Below are 19,886 nucleotides of genomic sequence, written 5' to 3'. Positions count from 1 at the left end.
GGTGCGCTAATATGGTGGAACACTTGAGAGCAGCAATCGCTATATATATATGTTTTTAAAGATCAAAATATCATTCCAAAATCATAATTCCTTTTCTTCTTAATAACGTACTTTTTTGTATATGGGCGCAAAACCCATTCATGACTCTATTTAACATTATTATCTTTTATTGATATAGCGCCAACAATTTACAATCTTGATATATGGTAGACCTTTAGAATGTATATTTCCAGGTCTTGAAAAGATACGAAAGATTCAAAAACCCTAAAATGAATAAAATGGCCAGCTGAAGAGATAACATGTTTGACTACTTGACTCTACATATACCACAGTTAAAAAAAAAGAAGCATCTCTGTATAAAAGCTCTTCACCATTATATTGTGACGCTATGTTGGAGAGTGTTTTGGAAGGAAGACACAGGAGACGTTACAAATGTTAAGGAGGTTCAAGATTTCTGGCTTTAAAAAAGCCGAAATGGAAAGAAGGGGTATTCCAGGGACGCGCGCCGCCATCCTTACAGCCCCGAGACTATGGTTTCTCCTTTGAATCCGTCACTTTAGGCTATTCAGTAAAAATATAATAGAAAAACAGCCATTATATTTAAAAAAGAGTTTCAGGGGGAAAAGAAATCCAGATTAATAGCCGTAAGAAAATGTCAGGTGAGACTCGGCTGAATAAAAGGGTCTACAAGTTCCGCTTTATGGAAAAAAATGCTGCGCCGATATATATGAGCCGAATGATTGCTTGAAAGCAGAAACAAATGTGTTTTTATTAAATCAGGTACGTTTATTGAAAACCAAGCTGATAAATCTACTCCCTTAAATCGAAGAGCACAAAACCAAATAAAAGAACACTAGAAATTCGTGGAGATATTGGAAGGAATAATGTTTCCGATGTGATTGAAAGCCAGTTGTGTAAAGACCGGATCTTTAAAAAAAAAAAATCAATTTCCCGACAAAAAAGTGGAAGTTATTTACAAATACATTGAAAAGGGGAATAATTGAGACCAAAGGCATGGGTCGGGATTTTGTATTCTAGACAATACATGGCGGGTAACACGTTTACATCCATGAGATGATAAGAATCAATTTATATATATGAAGGCGTGACGGAGGATAATGCTGAAGACTGCAAGATGATTTGTTATATTATATTTAACACAGCCTAGAAACATACAATTTGACGGCAGAGATAAACCATTCGACCCGTTTTTCCATTTCTAAAAACTCAAAGCCCAATCAGTCCTCGGTCGGGACCCAAAGTCACAACAGCTTTATGCCTATCCCATGCATCGACAACTCTCTCTCTCAGTAGAGTAGAACATTTCTCCTCCTTTGGAAATAAGCTTCTCATGTACTCTGCTAAATCTCTTTATGTATTTAAGTGTTTCTATTCCATCCCCTCCCTCTTCTTTCCTCGAAGCTGGACATATTGATCCCGTGGTCTTTCCTGATAATTCTTATCCTGCAAACCATTTACCACTTTAGTCGTCCTCCGAAGAACTCTCTCTCTTAGAAATGTCCTTGTTTTTGAAAGAAAAGCAAATTGTGTCCATTAAATGAAATCTGAAAACCAGTGCAGACGGGGTTAATGTTGTAAATGTATTGTAGCTGGAAACGGCTAATTTTTTAATGGAATCTCTTCATAGGCGTACAGAGGCCCTTTATCACTCCCATCACTCCTGTGTTCCAATGGCCCTTTATCACTCCCATCACTCCTGTGTTCCAATGGCCCTTTATCACTCCCATCACTCCTGTGTTCCAATGGCCCTTTATCACTCCCATCTCTCCTGTGTTCCAATGGCCCTTTATCACTCCCATCACTCTTGTGTTCCAATGGCCCTTTATCACTCCCATCACTCCTGTGTTCCAATGGCCCCTTTATGATGGTTAGAAAACCCTTTTGCAATTATGTTACAGCCAGAAATGTCCTTGTTTTCCATGAAAACAGATAAATGACCCCAAACTTTTGAACGCCTGTTTATAGTTACAGACAGTACGGAAATGCTCATCCATAAGGACATCTAACAAGATAATCTCAAAACTAGAAAACAGAAACCGTTGTTAGTGGAGATGTCTTACGGTACCTTGCCGCTGACTCCGCTTGGCACGGAGAAGACGTATTCCAGCTGGAAGACAACTGCAAATCCGGGGTGATTGACCATCTCAGGCAGACGTATGCGGCTCCGTAACACCAGCGCTTGTACTGCGGAGCTGCCGGAAACAAGGTCATCATGAAACATTCTGATGATTGCTTTACTTTTGATACCACAGTTAGTTGATACGACATGACTGTCCAGAAGATTATGTCAGGAGCATTTGGACACTTTTTATGTCATGGCAGAGAAATCCAGCCTAAATTGCTCAGCCATACTCCAGATTGTGGAAATACCCCACATGTATTGGATTTTGGGGGGTATTCTGGACGTTACTGGGCACAAGTCGGAACATTGTATCGTAGAGTGATCATATGCTGATTTACGGCAATAAATCTTGCGTCTGAAAAGGAAAGTTTCTTCCAGGAATAAAATTCTACAAACGACTGTCATGTTTTTAATGCAAAAGGCGTTCATTTATCAGTGTACGTCACACATCATATTCGCAAGGTCAATCCAGTAACGCCTTGTCTTTCCTTTGGACTCAAAATACCAAAGGAACACAATTTTCAGGTAAAATGAAACACACAATTATGATAAACAACAGGGTATCTTTGAATATCGGATGATCTTCTTAGACCAAAAATGTTTAGTGGACATGAGTATCTGCAATCCTGAGTTTATTAAAATACCTTAATTTCTGTTGCGACGAAGCTTTCTTCTTCAGGCTCATGGTGGAACGGTTTCGGACGACTTCACTTTCAGGCACAAGGACTACGACTTGGGGCTTCTGAACAAATCCCCAGCCGTTGTGAACACCGATGTGTAACCGGCGCTCTTGGATCGATACGGTGGCGCCGTCTGCTCTGGGGTTCTCCTAAAAAGATATAACCAAGAGCCGGACGCGTTTCATGCAACTGCTATATAAAGTAAACGGGCTACAAAGAACGTTCTTTCCTTAACTTGATTTAACTCGGGACCTTACTCTACCCACCTTCCACCAAAAGCCTAAGGGGTTCAAAGATACAAGTCTGTCCCCGAGTGGCCCCTGTTCTGTTTGGCTCCATAAAAGCCACCTCAGCTCCTAGGACACCTAACCTCCCGGGGTGTTCTCTGCCTCCGGTAAATGATTAAAAGAACTTGTCCTGAGCTGACAGGGTCACCAGAACTATTCCATATTTTCCATATTCAGCAAGACTCCAGAATATATAATAGCCAGACGTGGATTGAAATTCATCGTTAGTTCATAGAAGATTCTATGTCGGGTCATTTTTTTTTTATATATGTAACATTATTATGTATACTGCTGTAAATGTTATAAAATCGCTAAAAAAAATACACTGCCATGCCATGAAAGATGAGCTAAATACAAAGATACTGTCCAATGGGTTTTCCGTTCTAAGATAGCCGGAGGAAAGATTTCAGAAGCTGGGTGATTGTGAAAACATCACACGTAATGTGTCGGTGTACATTGGATTTGGTTTCTATATCAGATTCACCTAATCATGTGAATTCAATAAAAATAAAATGAAATATGTATATACACACACACACGGTCATGGCTGTTCTCAAGAAATCCAAGAAGGAATCCAGAATCACAAGAGCGCAAAATGAGTGGTCATCACTGTCCGTCTGTTCATTTTAATGCCTATTTGGCATTATGTGTGCATATCCAATGCCTGCCATCTTTTACTATAAAATATAATATCTTACAGAAAGTGTAGTGGACACCTAGATCACCTCCAAGTAGGTTCAGGCCACTGCAGTTACACTGTTACCTTTCTAAAGTTTGGGGTCACTCATGGAAAACAAGGACATTTCTGGCTGTAACATAATGGCAAAAGGGTTTTCTAACCATCAATTAGCCTTTTAAATTTAAACTTGGATCAGCGAACACAACGTGCCATTGGAACACAGGAGTGATGGGAGTGATAAAGGGCTGTTGGAACACAGGAGTGATGGGAGTGATAAAGGGCAGTTGGAACACAGGAGTGATGGGAGTGATAAAGGGCAGTTGGAACACAGGAGTGATGGGAGTGATAAAGGGCCTCTGTTAAAAAGATTTGCCATTTCCTGCTACAATAGTCATTTACAACATTAACCCTGTGTGCGCTGGATTTCTGATCCATTGTATGTTATTTTAATTGATAAAATGTGCTTTTCTTTAAAAAACAAACAAAAAAAAACAAGGACATTTCTAAGTGACCCCAAACATTTGAATGGTAGTGTATATGACTTCAATAATTGTGTAGATATGCATGAAGCTTTCCTGAAGAATCAGCATCTAAGATAAGTATCATGTATGAAAAACGGACAGACAAGGTGGGACATCCGTTCCGATGATCGGATACATCATACTCGCTGATTAGTGGCACCATGGGCACTCAAGTTATTAAAGGGATTTTATTTGGTACAGGGCAAGGAACAACTCCTCTTACAGATAAAGGTATTTAATATCTCATCACTGGTGATCATACTTGGGCCTTAACTACAATCCAGTTGGGACCAATTTAAAAGCGTCTGGTTCTCTAAAGAGGTTTCTACCTCTAAAACGTGAAAGTAACTACCAAATGTGTCATATTATATTATATTATAGCCCTTCAGGTTTTCTTACTATTGTGACCATGACCCACATGCAAGATTTCTCTTCAGTCGGAAAGAATGTAGAAGCCAACATTTTGACAACGGTCTTATCTGTTACAAAGTATAATTTGATCCATGGACTTGTTTCCATGGATAGCGGTTAGAATGCTAAGAGGTTATTTATTTAGTAGTAGCCTTAAAGAGCAATAGAAACACAGTTTAAATGTCTCATTACCTTCGGCAAACGGTCCTTATTAATCAGGCCTATCAGCTCCTCTTCAAACTTCTCCAAAGATGGGTACAGGAAAAGAGACAGTTTATCCAGATGACATGAGATCGTTCTCTGAAGATGCGGCTTCTTTAATTCATTACCTAAATAATGACAGAGATGCTATAATGCCTGGCTCCTGGAAGGGTTTCGCTTCTCATGAGTGGACACAGCATATAAACGTAAAGCAAATATCATGGCTCAAAAGATGTTAGTGAGGTTTCACAAGTTGTCCTAAAATGTAACATTGATTCTAAAAGGGGACTTATTTCAGCGTAAGTCTGAGGTGCTGATGGTGCGTATAGGGCTTTTCAATCGAGGTTAAAAAAGCCATGCCGGTTCTGACATGGTGAAGAAAGCCAAGAACCTGCTCTACAAGACCTTTCATATATAAGACTATTCAAATCAGGTCTATTCTAGAGCACCCGAGTCCTCGATGAACAGACTTCTTCTTCTTCCTAGCTAGCAAAGCCTTCCTAGCAGGCTGATCCCAGGCGCCGTTCATCCGTAATGGGCAGAGCGCAGGGATACGATGCCATTTCCGAGGACATCAGTGACCACGCGACCACGTGATGCCAAGTGGTGCTCCAAAACCAGGCGACCGAGAAACCTTTGATGAAGAAAACCAACGATATCCCCTCTAAGGTTTTACATGTTTTCATTTAAGTTGATTTTACACAAACCCCTATACAATGCACCAGGCGCCTCGCTCCCCAGGAACTAATAGGTTGTCACAACATAATAGAAGTGCGCATGCCTAACAAATTGTACAACCAGAAAACATTGATGTGTAAGTAACAAGGAGCCAAGCGTGCACGGTACGGCTATTCGTGTCGGTTATACATTATATAAAAGAAATTGCCAGGAGAGGAACATACAGGAGTTTACATTGTAAAAGCGTCTTTGGAGGGTTGGATGTTAATATACATTGTAGCTGCGTCTCGGATGTAATAAAAAAAGCAGATCCATGCTGGAACTGGATCAACAGCTGCGTACGTGTCTTGACTCATCACTTCTGCTCCCTTATTGCTTGTCTTAACAATTCACGGAGCGTTCACTTAAATTTCACTTTCACCTGCGTAAGGAGTTTAAGCTCTTGTTTCCCAGACGTGTATATTGTAGATGAAAGCATAAAACGTTGCTTGAGGTTGAAACCAATATGTCAGCAATGACATTAGAAAATTAGGTGACCTCATACAGGGAAGGCACGTTCCTCGCTCCCGAGGAACTTGGCCTACATAAAATCCATTTTTATTCAAAGTCCTACATTTCTATCTCCACTTTATAGGAAAATACTTGAAGACACCGTGTGGTTTCGCAACCTGGTAATTATTGATGAAAGAAAAAAAAAATCAATATCGTGCTGAGTGTTCCGAAGGAGTAAGGTTTATATTTATGGGAAAAAAAATGTTTATCTTATTAAATTCACAAGATGTCAGTGCTTCTCGCCTACAACTTCTAAATCATACTCTTCGGTAATATACACTAGTCTTCAACAGTTTGGGGTCACTTAGAAATGCCCTTGTTTTTGAAAGAAAAAGCAATATAATGGATCAGAAATATAGCCCAGAAGTAGTTAATGTCATAGCTGGAATATCTTCATAGGCGTACAGAGGCCTTTATCACTCCCATCACTCCTGTGTTCCAATGACCCTTTATCACTCCCATCACTCCTGTGTTCCAATGGCCATTTTTCACTCCCATCACTCCTGTGTTCCAATGGCCATTTATCACTCCCATCACTCCTGAGTTCCAAAGGCACATTGTGTTTTTTTCTTTGTGTTTGCTGATCCAAGTTAAAATTTAAATGGCTAATTGAACCCTTTTGCAATCACGCTACAGCCAGAAATGTCCTTGTTTTCCCACAAAAACAGCTCAGTGACCCCAAACTTTTGAACAGTAAATATGTATTCTCGGCCCGAGGCTCTTTTTATTGCAACATTCCAAAGAGAAGTGATAGTTTCTCACCCGAGCCGCCCCGTGCGGAGACCAGACCAGGAACGCTTTCTGAGCCCGAGACCAAAACGTTCAGAGGCAGTAAGTGTGCAGCTCCTTGTAGAGCTCCGTGGAGTCGCACCGTGTACTGGATGTGGCTGTTCTCCATTAAAGTCATATGCCTGCTTACTACAAAAAAACCCCAAAAACTTAAGTCAATACAAATAGTTTTTCTGTGACAATTAACTAAGACACCTTAAAATATGTGGGATTATTCCTCCCCATTAACTCATCTGCCTCAATTAACACATCTCTCATAGCATTAAGTTGCTGATAGGTTCAGGCAGCTTGTGTACGAATCGACGAGGAGAAGGGAGAGAACTTCAGGACAGGGCATTGATTAGATAACGATGGCGTCTTTCTACTCTGAGACACGCATCTTGGCTTCCGTAGGGTTAAACTTCAAACTAAATATTAATATTCCCCCCCAAAAATACACTGAATGGCACAAAAAAGGACAAGCTATAGGTATTTTTAATTAATGGATTCGGTTATGTTGTGATGACCTTTAAGATGTTGGTTGAAAGTGTGTTTCCATTTCACTTTTTGAATGACTTGGCTCTTGTCCCGGCGCCCCTGACTTTCTGGCTATTATAAAATTCTGTCCCGCATAATACGCAAAGTTTTAACTATGAAATGTAAAATCAATACACAATTATACGAACTTCAGCTCCTGTCTCGCTGCACTGCAGCAGCCACAAAAAATCAAAGCCAAAGGGGAAGATACAGGTCTGTAAAAAATATCCGACGGGGGTTAAATAAACATCCCTGAATATGTATAAAATAATTAGAGCCTCAAAAAGTGCAGTAATGCAGGTCAGCACTGGCAAAAAAACCTGCTTTTATCTCATTTTGTTCCAATAAACTTCCTTTATCCTGCAGAACTGAAGGCCGCCGTTGTTGTCGGTCATGTGATATTTTAGGACACTTTGCTGCTCAAACACCACACTGAGCTGATGCTTTATGGTAATGATAATGAAGTCTGTTCCTCCATAGGCTTTCATTAGTCAGTGAGTCCATCTGGGTGATTAGGACTGAGTCATTCTATTGCTTCCCACAGGCAGTGGATTTTGTCTCGTAGATTGGGCTCCAATAACAGAGCAAGAACTCGTACAAATGGCTAATATGCAGCTGTCTGAAAACCTTATATTATGGGGCAAGAACTAGAGCGGTTTGGAAAAAAAAAGAAAAACAGCAAAATATTTTTGAAAGTTTACTTTTAATTAAATAGTAGTAAAAAAAAAAAAAAAGAAAGATGGGATTTCCCCATGAAACAAGTTATTAATAAGATACGTGAATATAATCCAATCCAATTGGTGAGCAATGCATTCCCTCTGTATTTAAAGGGTTAATCGTAGAGGTTTTGCCTGCCATAGCGACGAGTCGGTTTCTAAGGCACCTCTTGCGTGTTACACGCTTCGAGGGTTACTGCACTCGCTTGATTAACAAGACAAAGTGCAACACACAGAGGAGGGAAAAAAACGAAAGACGCAGGAACGTATCGACTAATATGTCTGGGCTGAGTTTTATTATATTGAGGCCGGTTTATATGGTTCTGTCTATATATTATGTCAATAAAATGTATTTTCCCCGCTGCTGCCTGGAAACGCGCGCATGAACGGCTGTCCTAGATTCCATGCTTGAATTTGTCACGTTTTCTATGAATAAAGCCCCATAGCACAGTACGCAGACCGCATAAGAAATACTTGGCTGCTTGTCACCGTAACTCTAAGCCTGCAGAATCCCCCAAATTTATTTGCCCCCTTTCCCCTCTCCCCGCACATCACCTGACACACGGCAAACTAACCCCCCCCCCCCGTGCTGGATCAGCGGACATTTCAGAAGCACCTCCTCTAATTTAAATTGAGGCGTTTCCGGATACCGATTGGCTGCTTAAATTGCCGGACCACAGAGGAAGCGGAGAACTGCAGCTCTGTTCCTGCAGCTTCTCCTTGAGGTATTTTTTTACGATTTAACAATGCAGATTACAGTCAGAAAGCATTATTCTTTGGAATCAAAGATATATATATATCATACCCGCTGTCATGTGGAAACGTAGAGCCAGAATACTTACATTCTTTTGGGTCTTTGCAAGATGGATGCAGAAGGGAACGAGGCGTTCCATAATAAAGTTTTAACCTAGAAACAAAATTATAATAATCAGTGTAATCAGGGAATTAGCGAACATATCATTTCCAACAATACTGAAAATGTATTTAAAAAATGCTATTAACGGAACAAAATGTTGTATATTAGAGTGAAATCTCCCAGGGTCTCTCCTCTTTAGGCCGCCATTATCTTTTATACCGTCCATACTTCCATAGCTGGCCAGCCCAAGTAGATGTATTCATACAGCATGTTAGCTAAAGAAGACGTGATTCCAACCCGAACCATGTGACACCCTAAGACGGATCGGTGTCATTTTGGGTCAGTAAGTAAAGTAAGTAAGTAAAGAAAAAGATCATAAATGCATTTATTCTAAGATTACCTAAGGGAACCCGTAATTAGATCGATGTCTGAAAGCTGAATACATTTTTAAAGAAGGGTAAAGTTGGAAAGCAGTTTTCTAGAATAAGAACCTTAAGAGGATCTAATGTGAGTTAAGGACAGCTGAAATACAACATAAGAAACAGATTATGGGAGTTCTCACAACAACTTCATATAATTATATATATATTCAACATATGATAATTAAGTGCTTTCATGCAGTAGTGAATTATGAATATAATAACAACAACAACAATAACAACATACATAATATTTATCACTCAACTTGGGACGCAAGAGAATACTCACAAATGGGAACACTCAGACAAATACTGGAGCCCATTTTCCATACTAATAACTCCTCCCCCAGCTGCCGCTACTGAAACAGGAAGTGTACGCAGGAAACAAGCTTCCTGCACATGCTCAGTAGCACTCCCATTGAAGTCAAATTTGGGAGATGAGCTGCCATTGAAATCAGGGGGGGGGGGGGTAGCAACAGCCTATGGCATGCCTGCTAGTAAGAAGTAGTGTTTAGGTGGCATGCGTGTGATTGGCTGTCACTACTGGGATTTTTATTTTTTTATTTTTTAAACACACACATATTCAATATGTGTTTAAAATGCGTGTTATGGCTGCTTCATTTATATTCCAAAGCTTCAAAATGTTGACTTGTTGTAATGTTTGGTAAATAATAAATAGTAAGATAAACACCATACTATATACTTACCATACTATAGCAGGGGTGTCCAATCTGCGGCCCTCCAGCTGCTGCAGGACTACATCTCCCATAAAGGGCTGGCTGAGGAGTATGGCAGATGTAGTCCCGCAGCATCTGGAGGGCCGCAGGCTGGACACCCCTGCTATATACTAAACATAAATTATTAGTTAATAGTGTAAAATCAATAGCTTGTCAGTGGGTTACAATGACACTGTTAACGTTAAAAGCATAATAATGCTTATTGATGATCTAAAAATACCATCAGCAGATAATCCTTTATTAAAGAGAGTTAAATATTTATAGGAGATCCCAAACGCCAAAAGGAAAATTCGGATCTATCGCCACATGATTAAAATTCTACGAGCGGCTGGGTGACCTCAACAAAAAAAATAAAAATAAAAAGGAGATTACTGTTCATGCGCCGCTAACTTAATATCTCTCTAACCAAATATTCTATTAGATATCCATTTCATTATTCACGTCAGCAGAACGTTCCATAGTGGAATACAGACATCTCTTTAGAGAACAGCGTTTCAGATAATGACAGTTTTCTCAACAAGACGACCGCTTTGCTGCATTTATTAAGCCGGTTTCGCTCAAATCCCTGCCTTTGGATGCGGCACGTTCAGCCGTGTAATCATATACGCAATATGCTATTACATCAATCTAAATGAGAGCGCCACGTCCAAATTACACCCAGATAATGCTGTAAATATTTTCAGACGTTAGTTTGCTTTTTGTTTTATTTTATTTTTATTCTCATAATGCAAATTGTGGGGAATCGGCACCATCTGGGCTCTATACGACGCCAATTTTTAATTTGCGAATGCGGACAGACATAATCATCATGATCTCATAGTAAACAACATTATTTAAGGAATGAAGAAAGGTTTATAAATATTTGCTTTCGAAGGCTATATATATTATATGGCATAATTAGCATGCACAAAAGAAAAGACGCTAACCTGTCTTAAAATAAAGCACTGATTGGGAAAAGAAGGACATTTCTGGCTGTAACATAATTGCGAAAGAGCCTTCTAACGATCGGTTAGCTGTAAATTGGAACACAGGAGTGATGGAAGTGATCAAGGGCCACTTGAACACAGGAGTGATGGGAGTGATAAAAAGCCATTGGAACACAGGAGTGATGGGAGTGATAGAGGGCCACTGGAACACAGGAGTGATAGAGGGCCATTGGAACACAGGAGTGATGGGAGTGATCAAGGGCCACTGGAACACAGGAGTGATGGGAGTGATCAAGGGCCACTGGAACACAGGAGTGATGGGAGTGATCAAGGGCCACTGTACACCTATGAAGATATTCCATTAAAAATCATTATAACATTATAACATTAACCCTGTCTGCGCTGGATTTCTGATCCATTTCATGTTAAAAAAACAGGGACATTTCTAGGTGACCTCAAACTTTTGAATGGTAGTGTGTGTATATCCAATATATAGTTATATTATATATATATATATATATATATATATATATATATATATATATATATATATATATATATATATATATATATATATATATATATATATAGTTATATACAAATATATACAAATTTAAGTAGAGTTTATGAGCCATACTCATCAATGAAGAATTCAAATTAAAGTACTTTGTACTTTTCTTCAACCTGTATGGAGAAGCTCCAGAAGCAGCACACTTTCCATGGTCCTCCACTCGCACAATGGAAAGAGTACCATTTGAAATCAATTAAAATCTCGTTGTGCTGGGAAGCGCTAGGGTTTTCTGCCGGTGGGTATGCTGCGCATGCTTCGACAACCAAGAAAATCGGCCAAAAGCAACTCCAGCGAGCCAAATGCCTAGAGGGGATGGGGGATTCCTTGCATGTTCAACATCAAAATGATATGATATGAGCCATCATATGCATGAAATACATAAAAGTCTGGAGCGTCCCTTTAATATTTACGTGTATTTTTTATTAGTTACATTAAGCTTAGTCTGGATCTCCAAGAGAGAATCATCTATGAATTATTAAGAATGGAGTTTTATAATTAATTCTTCCAAACGTAATCTGAAAAAATGCAGAATCCCAACGTAAAAAGCAGTGGTTATTTGGCTCATTACCTCCTGGTCTGATTGTCCGGATCTTCCTCGGGCTGGCTGCTAAACAGAGTCATAATTCCAAAGCCGCAGGACAGCTCTTGAGTCGCTCCGTCTCTTTTTTTGGTTATAGCAACAACCTCAACAACAGCAACGATATTGGGGTCATTCAGTGCAGCGAGGATATATATGGGCTGAAATAAAAACAAACAAGAAAACAATAAAACTGGAGAATTTTCACACCTATTTCTAAGTAATATCTCCCACAACGTGCTTACGTGACATCATCGTGCGGCCCTATATGCAAATGAAAAACTACAAAGAATAGATTGTTTGATACATAGTGTCATAGGCTGAAATTGATGACCAAAGAAAATTATTTAAAAAATAAAAAAAATATTACTGAAAATGTGTATCTTGGGGTAGAAATGTGTATTTATTTGTTCTTTATAAATAACATGCGCGTAAACGCCTTGGTCATGACTACGTAGGCACACAAAGAAAGAAAATATATCATCGTGGTAAATTCCGAAACAGTGTCACGATTATAATTCCTTAACTTCCCTCAGACACGTATCATATATCCAGCCAGGCGGAAAGGTCTGCCTGTAAACCCGCGTAATTTAGAGCAGAAGCTGCAGAGCAAACGCAACTTGGGCTGCGTTATTTAAATGATAGATTATGCCGCCTGGCGTTATGCATTCATTCTACAAAAAAAACGAACGCGTAAAACAAATAAGTCTTGACATTTAGAGATATGGCCGCCCCAGAGCTACATTAATACCTTCCAAATTTAAAACATCTTCCTCCTTGATCATAAATCCAAGCACTGTATACAGTAATAACCCCCCCAGAGCTGTATACAGTAATAACCCCCCAGCACCGTATACAGTAACAACCCCCCAGTGCTGTATACAGTAATAACCCCCAGCACCGTATACAGTAACAACCCCCCCAGTGCTGTATACAGTAATAACCCCTTGCGCCGTATACAGTAACAACCCCCCCAGCGCTGTATACAGTAACAACCCCCCAGTGCTGTATACAGTAATAACCCCCAGCACCGTATACAGTAACAACCCCCCAGTGCTGTATACAGTAATAACCCCCCCAGCACCGTATACAGTAACAACCCCCCAGTGCTGTATACAGTAATAACCCCCAGCACCGTATACAGTAACAACCCCCCAGTGCTGTATACAGTAATAACCCCCAGCACCGTATACAGTAACAACCCCCCAGTGCTGTATACAGTAACAACCCCCAGCACCGTATACAGTAACAACCCCCCAGTGCTGTATACAGTAATAACCCCCAGCACCGTATACAGTAACAACCCCCCAGTGCTGTATACAGTAATAACCCCCAGCACCGTATACAGTATCAACCCCCCAGTGCTGTATACAGTAATAACCCCCAGCACCGTATACAGTAACAACCCCCCCAGTGCTGTATACAGTAATAACCCCCAGCACCGTATACAGTAACAACCCCCCAGTGCTGTATACAGTAACAACCCCCCCAGTGCTGTATACAGTAATAACCCCTTGCGCCGTATACAGTAACAACCCCCCCAGCGCTGTATACAGTAATAACCCCCCCAGCACCGTATACAGTAACAACCCCCCAGTGCTGTATACAGTAATAACCCCCAGCACCGTATACAGTAACAACCCCCCCCAGTGCTGTATACAGTAATAACCAGTGGCGGATCTACCGGGGTCGCGACTGCGACCGGGCCCCGGCGGCAGGGGGGCCCAAGCCAAGGGGCCGCCCGAAATCTTTTTTACGTTTTTTTTTTTTTTTAAATAAGGCAGGGGCGTCCAACATGAGGCCCGCGAGACCTCGAGGTGCGGCCCGCGTAAGATCGGCAGCCAGGGCAACCGATCTTACACGAGCCGCACCTCAAGCCCTGCTACTTACTTGTGGGAGGGTCTTCTGGACAGCACGGAGGAAGCGGAGTTCACGTGACTTCCTACTTCCTCTGTGCTTTAGCAGAGAAGGCAGAGGGAGGCCGCGCCCCCTGCTGAAGTCTGTGAGCGGCATCGAGGGAGCTGCAGTGCAGGTAAGGGGGTGGGGAGGGTGTTTGAATGAGTGTGTGTGATTGAGGGAATGAATCTGTGAATGAATGATTATATGAATAAATGTGTGTGTGTGTGTGTGTTAGCATGGATGTGTAAGTGCTGGAACCTAGGCATGATGGGACTGTGATTGCTGTTAGCAATCACACTCCTATCATGCCAAGTCAGCCAGTACATGCTGAAACCTGGCTAGCTGCCCCCCTTGTGTATTGATGCTGCCAGCAGTATGGGGTCTGCACATCACTTACAGCCATCCTGTACCAGCGTGTATTGACTGACTTGGCATGATAGGAGTGTGATTGCTAACAGCAATCAGAGTCCCATCATGCCTAGGTTCCAGCATTTACTGGATGGATGTGTAAGTGCTGGAACCTAGGCATGATGGGACTGTGACTACTGTTAGCAATCACACTCCTATCATGCCAAGTCAGCCAGTACATGCTGAAACCTAGCTAGCTGCCCCCCTTGTGTAGTGATGCTGCCAGCAGTATGGGGTCTGCACATCACTTACAGCCACCCTGTACCAGCATGTACTGGCTGACTTGGCATGATAGGAGTGTGATTGCTAACAGCAATCACAGCGAGCACAGTCCCATCATGCCTAGGTACCAGCATTTACTGGTTGCCTAGGCTAACAGCAATCACACTCCTATCATGCCAAGTCATATTGCTAATTTTGTCCAATTGCGTGTTACCTACTTTTATTAAACATGTGAGTTTTTATTAGTATTTTTAAAGGTGGGGGTCATTTTCGGTTTTAGCTAAGTGAACCCTGAATGTTTTGGTCCAGAATTTTCATTTTAGTTCATCCCTAGAATAAATCTAGGGAATCCTGAATTTGTAGTCGCAAAACTTTCAAGGCCCAGAAATCAGTGAGAGGAAGAGTAAAGGTTTTGTGTCATTTTACTTTATTTTAATCTGCATATTTTATTAAAGGCCATATTTTTGTCACAGTGAAAAATGAGTGCGGCCCTCGCACGTATACAATTCTGATGAAGTGGCCCACTGCAGAAAAAACTTAGACACCCCTGGATTATGCCCTTTGTACATGCGCCCCTTTTTCTTTGATTATGATTCAATATGTAAATTTAATTTGTTGAATTAGTTGAAAAATAATTGTTGGGTAAAAATCATGTTTTTTTTGGGGGGGGTGAGGGGTGTGAGGGGGTGAGGGGGTGGGGGGCCCTTAACAGATTCTCGCACCCGGGCCCTGAGGCATCTAGTTACGCCCCTGGTAATAACCCCTTGCGCCGTATACAGTAACAACCCCCCAGTGCTGTATACAGTAATAACCCCCAGCACCGTATACAGTAACAACCCCCCCCAGTGCTGTATACAGTAATAACCCCTTGCGCTGTATACAGTAACAACCCCCCCAGTGCTGTATACAGTAATAACCCCTTGCGCTGTATACAGTAACAACCCCCCCAGTGCTGTATACAATAATAACCCCTTGCGCTGTATACAGTAACAACCCCCCCAGTGCTGTATACAGTAATAGCCTCCCAGCGCCATATACAGTAACAACCCCCCAGTGCTGTATACAGTAATAACCCCTTGCGCTGTATACAGTAAAAACCCCCCACTGCTGCATAGAGTCATAACCCCCAGCGCTGTATACAGTAATATAACCCCCCAGTGCTGTATACAGTAATATAACCCCCAGCGCTGTATACAGTAACAACCCCCCACTGCTGCATAGAGTCATAACCCCCAGCGCTGTATACAGTAATATAACCCCCCAGCGCTGTATACAGTAATATAACCCCCCAGCGCTGTATACAGTAATATAACCCCCAGCCCATACAGAAATGTAATTTTTCTCCAATAAACTTACATTAACTGCAGAACTGGAGGCCGCCATTTTTGTCGGTCATGTACATGTAATATTTTGGATGACTGTCCCGGCTCAAACACCACACTGAGCTGATGCTTTATGGCAATGCTAATGAAGTCCTTTCCTCCATAGACTTTCATTAGTCAGAGAGTCCAGCTGGTGATTAGGACGGAGTCATTCTATTTCCCACAGGCTGTATGATAAGGAGTCAAGGTGTTTGTCTAGTAGATTGGGCTCAGATAACAGAGCGAGAACTTATAAAATAGGCAAATATGCAGCTGTCTGAAAATAGTTTTTGCCCCATAATGTAATAAACAAAAAGTTTAAAACCAAAAATATCCTAAAAAAACTAAAATGAGTGCGCCGGTATCTTTCTGTACGAGAGTGCTGGGGTCTCTATGTCTTTTTAAGATAAGAATACTACGTGCCACCATCAAAATGCGGTTATTCTGGAAGAATTCACTGCCCGAACATTTTATATTTCTCTACAGCTAAAAAATATTATGTAAACTTTTTTTGTGTTGAAGTTTTGTATTTAAAAAAAAAAAAAAAAAATGTAACATATTGCCAAAGTTTTGAAAGTAATAAAACTTTGTGGCAACGTCGTCAACTGATTTCCATTTCTGCAAAAAAATGCAAAAACTGGTCCCGGTGTCTTATCGGCGTCTGGTCCCGGTTGGCTTCGACGTTCCACCCACATATTCCTTTATCTACATTTGACGGTCACGCTCCATTACGGGATAAAGAGATTTCTAAGGCATTTAAAACACACTCCAGTTAAATGCCTCCGTATACAGCCGCACACACACCATTTAGCACTCGTGGTTTGGCTTCATTTCTCATCACAACTGGCATAATGGAAATTACGGGCACAACGGCACGCATGCTGTGAAAATCTGATAGATATTTTATTTGTGTCTTCGGAAGGGCATAAAAACAATTTTTTTTATTTTTACACTAATGTACTATAATAAAATTCTATATTATTATGAGCATATCATCCTAAAGACGGAAGTAAAAAGAAAAGGAAATTCTAAGAAAATGTGGAATTATGCATAAGGTCCTATTGTGACCTTTACAGATGCAGCCACCCATTGTCCGCTCCATTTGGCCAATGTTGAGCCTCTCCAAGGCCATTCACTACGGGCCAAGTTGATCCGAGAGATGCAAATCCCCATAATTCATTAATTTGAGTCAAAGGAAATGCAACTTAGAAGTAATGCAAGGAACGTTTATGTTACTGAGAGGGTGGTAGTTAAATGGAACAGTCTCACTGCAGAAGTGGTAGAGGGTAATATAGTGAGGGGATTTAAACATGCATGGGATAGGCATATGGCTCCTTAATCAAAGACGAGACCAACGACTGATTAAGGTTTAAGGAAAAATGGGCCGAATGGGGCCAATCTGCCGCCCGTCATGTATTTTTGTGTATTTTCTAGCAATGAGGTCTGTTCTGTAAAGCTCTGTACATTACACCAGGGAAACGTGTGCTTTTATGGAAAAAGGAAAAAAAAAAAAAGGTTTGAGAGTTTATCGTAAAATTATTATGATCTAACGGATGCTTTTTCAGAACTGCATTAGTGAAAATGATTGAATTTGAATATAAAATTAAATTATCTCAGTTGTCAACAAGCTGTGCAATTCTTTTAAAATAGCAGAAACAGAAGTGTTTAAATTTTGTTACCTCGGCTGGGAGACTAAAGTGGTTATTTCATTAATTAATTGGCAGCTTCGTGATGAAGGCTGTTTTAATATGTAAATGACTACATATGAGTATATTTAAAAGTGCAGCACAAGCTCGTGGTGAACATGTGATGGGAAACAGCCAACTCATTTCAATACCTGGTCGCCATTAACGGTGTATTTAGAAGGCGTTGCACTAACTTTGGCCAAGTTGACATTGCATTTCTTTCAGAGTTTGATACGCTTAATGTTAGGAAGGTTATTTTTCTTTTTGTAATATGACCCCTAGCTGCTTGTTCACCTTTATTCTCTTGGTAGCATCATCAGGTTCTGAGATCATCAGCTGGACCTTAGACACCTCACGTTTCTCAGCATCTAGACTGTGTTCACAAGCGTATGCATCTGGAGTCTTTTGTGGCGCCTTGATCCATCTTTCTTCCCAAAGTGTTGATCCATCCTTCTGCCCACGTCCCAGCTTCCCAACGTGTTGATCCATCCTTCTGCCCACATCCCAGCTTCCCAACGTGTTGATCCATCCTTCTGCCCACGTCCCAGCTTCCCAACGTGTTGATCCATCCTTCTGCCCACGTCCCAGCTTCCCAACGTGTTGATCCATCCTTCTGCCCACGTCCCAGCTTCCCAACGTGTTGATCCATCCTTCTGCCCACGTCCCAGGTTCCCAACGTGTTGATCCATCCTTCTGCCCACGTCCCAGCTTCCCAACGTGTTGATCCATCCTTCTGCCCACGTCCCAGCTTCCCAACGTGTTGATCCATCCTTCTGCCCACGTCCCAGCTTCCCAACGTGTTGATCCATCCTTCTGCCCACGTCCCGGCTTCCCAACGTGTTGATCCATCCTTCTGCCCACGTCCCGGCTTCCCAATGTGTTGATCGTCCCACCCACATCCCAGCTTCCCAACTTGTTGATCGTCCTTCTACCCACATCCCAGCTTCACAACGTGTTGATCATCCTTCTATTTACATCCCGGGTTCCCAAAGATTCGATTGTCCTTCTACCACCCATGTAGTGAGCCTTTCAGTGGTGTTTTGGCTGCTGATTGATTTACCAGTATCCCCAACCTCTGCTTTCCTTGTGTCATTGCTTGATCTTCTCCTGCCCCATCCTTTCGGCTTCTATCATGATTTGCATTTGTACTTTAGCCGTGTGATCCTTTGCTTCGGAGAGAAGGTTCCCAAAGGAGTTATGGCACAAACCTCAGGTTTTCACTCACTCCCAGAGTATCTCCGGGAGTAAACAAAACAACTTTAGAGATGTAAATGACTGCAGACACGAGATTTGGACTTGCTCCGACTTTTGGCTTCTATCCTGTTTGTGTTTATACTTTGCCTGACTCCTTGGCCTGATCTTGGTTTGTAATTGGATTTTCCCTTAGCTCTGTTTCTTAAGCCACTAAGTCCTGTCAGTCGTGAAACCTGCAGGCTCAGCGGAAGGTGGAAGTGTTACAGGCTGAAGACTTGCAACCTCTGTTTGCTTGGCCGACTCAGATCAAAGGGTCCTTCTGCAGACTTTGAGATTGTTACAGCTCCTCAGTCCTGATATCAACTGCAGGTGACACAGGAGTTAAAATTGCCAAATCAATTCCATATCTTTATTAAGGGTTAAGCTGACCTTGAAATAGAAGAGAAGCTTTCCAACTCTGGAAATAACAGTTTGGAGGGTCAAATTGGTTTGTTTGGGTTTTTTGTTTTTTTTTTAAGGGAGAAACTTGTTGGGGTCCCTTACTTTTCAGACTTCGCCTATGGAGTCCAATCTAATCAATTTACTATTATGAAGAAGGCCCAACAGAGGCAATGTGTGTCTCAGGAAAATAAAAAATTAAGTTTGGGACAGTTGGCAGCTATGCATGCACTCACTCGACGTATTCTCTCTCTCTCTCCTTGCGTGTCTCAGTGTTTGCAGTCAGGTTAAAGCCTTGTAAACATTCTAGACAGCAGCTTCCCACCAGTTACTCCACCGGCCAACAAACTGTGCGGCTGGGTCACGCATTCCCGTTGGCGTATCTGACGAAGGGCCCGCTGGCCCCATTGTATAAAGCAG

At 41.5% G+C, this 19,886-nt stretch overlaps 1 protein-coding gene across 1 annotated transcript in view; it reads right to left on the bottom strand.

Annotated features, from left to right (window-relative positions):
• LOC149286806 (nephrocystin-4-like) overlaps nucleotides 1–19,886 on the bottom strand; it is a 95,158-nt gene that overhangs the window by 54,236 nt on the left and 21,036 nt on the right. The window contains exons 8-13 of the mRNA XM_089493639.1: nucleotides 12,251–12,420; nucleotides 9,012–9,080; nucleotides 6,915–7,066; nucleotides 4,914–5,050; nucleotides 2,788–2,972; nucleotides 2,087–2,213 (exon numbers count right to left, since the gene is read on the bottom strand). Coding sequence (XP_089349765.1) covers nucleotides 2,087–2,213; nucleotides 2,788–2,972; nucleotides 4,914–5,050; nucleotides 6,915–7,066; nucleotides 9,012–9,080; nucleotides 12,251–12,420 — 840 coding nt within the window. The remainder of the gene's footprint in view (nucleotides 1–2,086; nucleotides 2,214–2,787; nucleotides 2,973–4,913; nucleotides 5,051–6,914; nucleotides 7,067–9,011; nucleotides 9,081–12,250; nucleotides 12,421–19,886) is intronic.

The sequence above is a fragment of the Sceloporus occidentalis genome, unplaced genomic scaffold (assembly GCF_023333645.1).
Source record: "Sceloporus occidentalis isolate IW3139 unplaced genomic scaffold, rSceOcc1.0.p SCAF_66, whole genome shotgun sequence".
NCBI classification, from domain to species: domain Eukaryota; kingdom Metazoa; phylum Chordata; class Lepidosauria; order Squamata; family Phrynosomatidae; genus Sceloporus; species Sceloporus occidentalis.
Note: the sequence above shows the minus strand (reverse complement) of the source record. Positions and strands in the feature narration are given on the sequence as shown.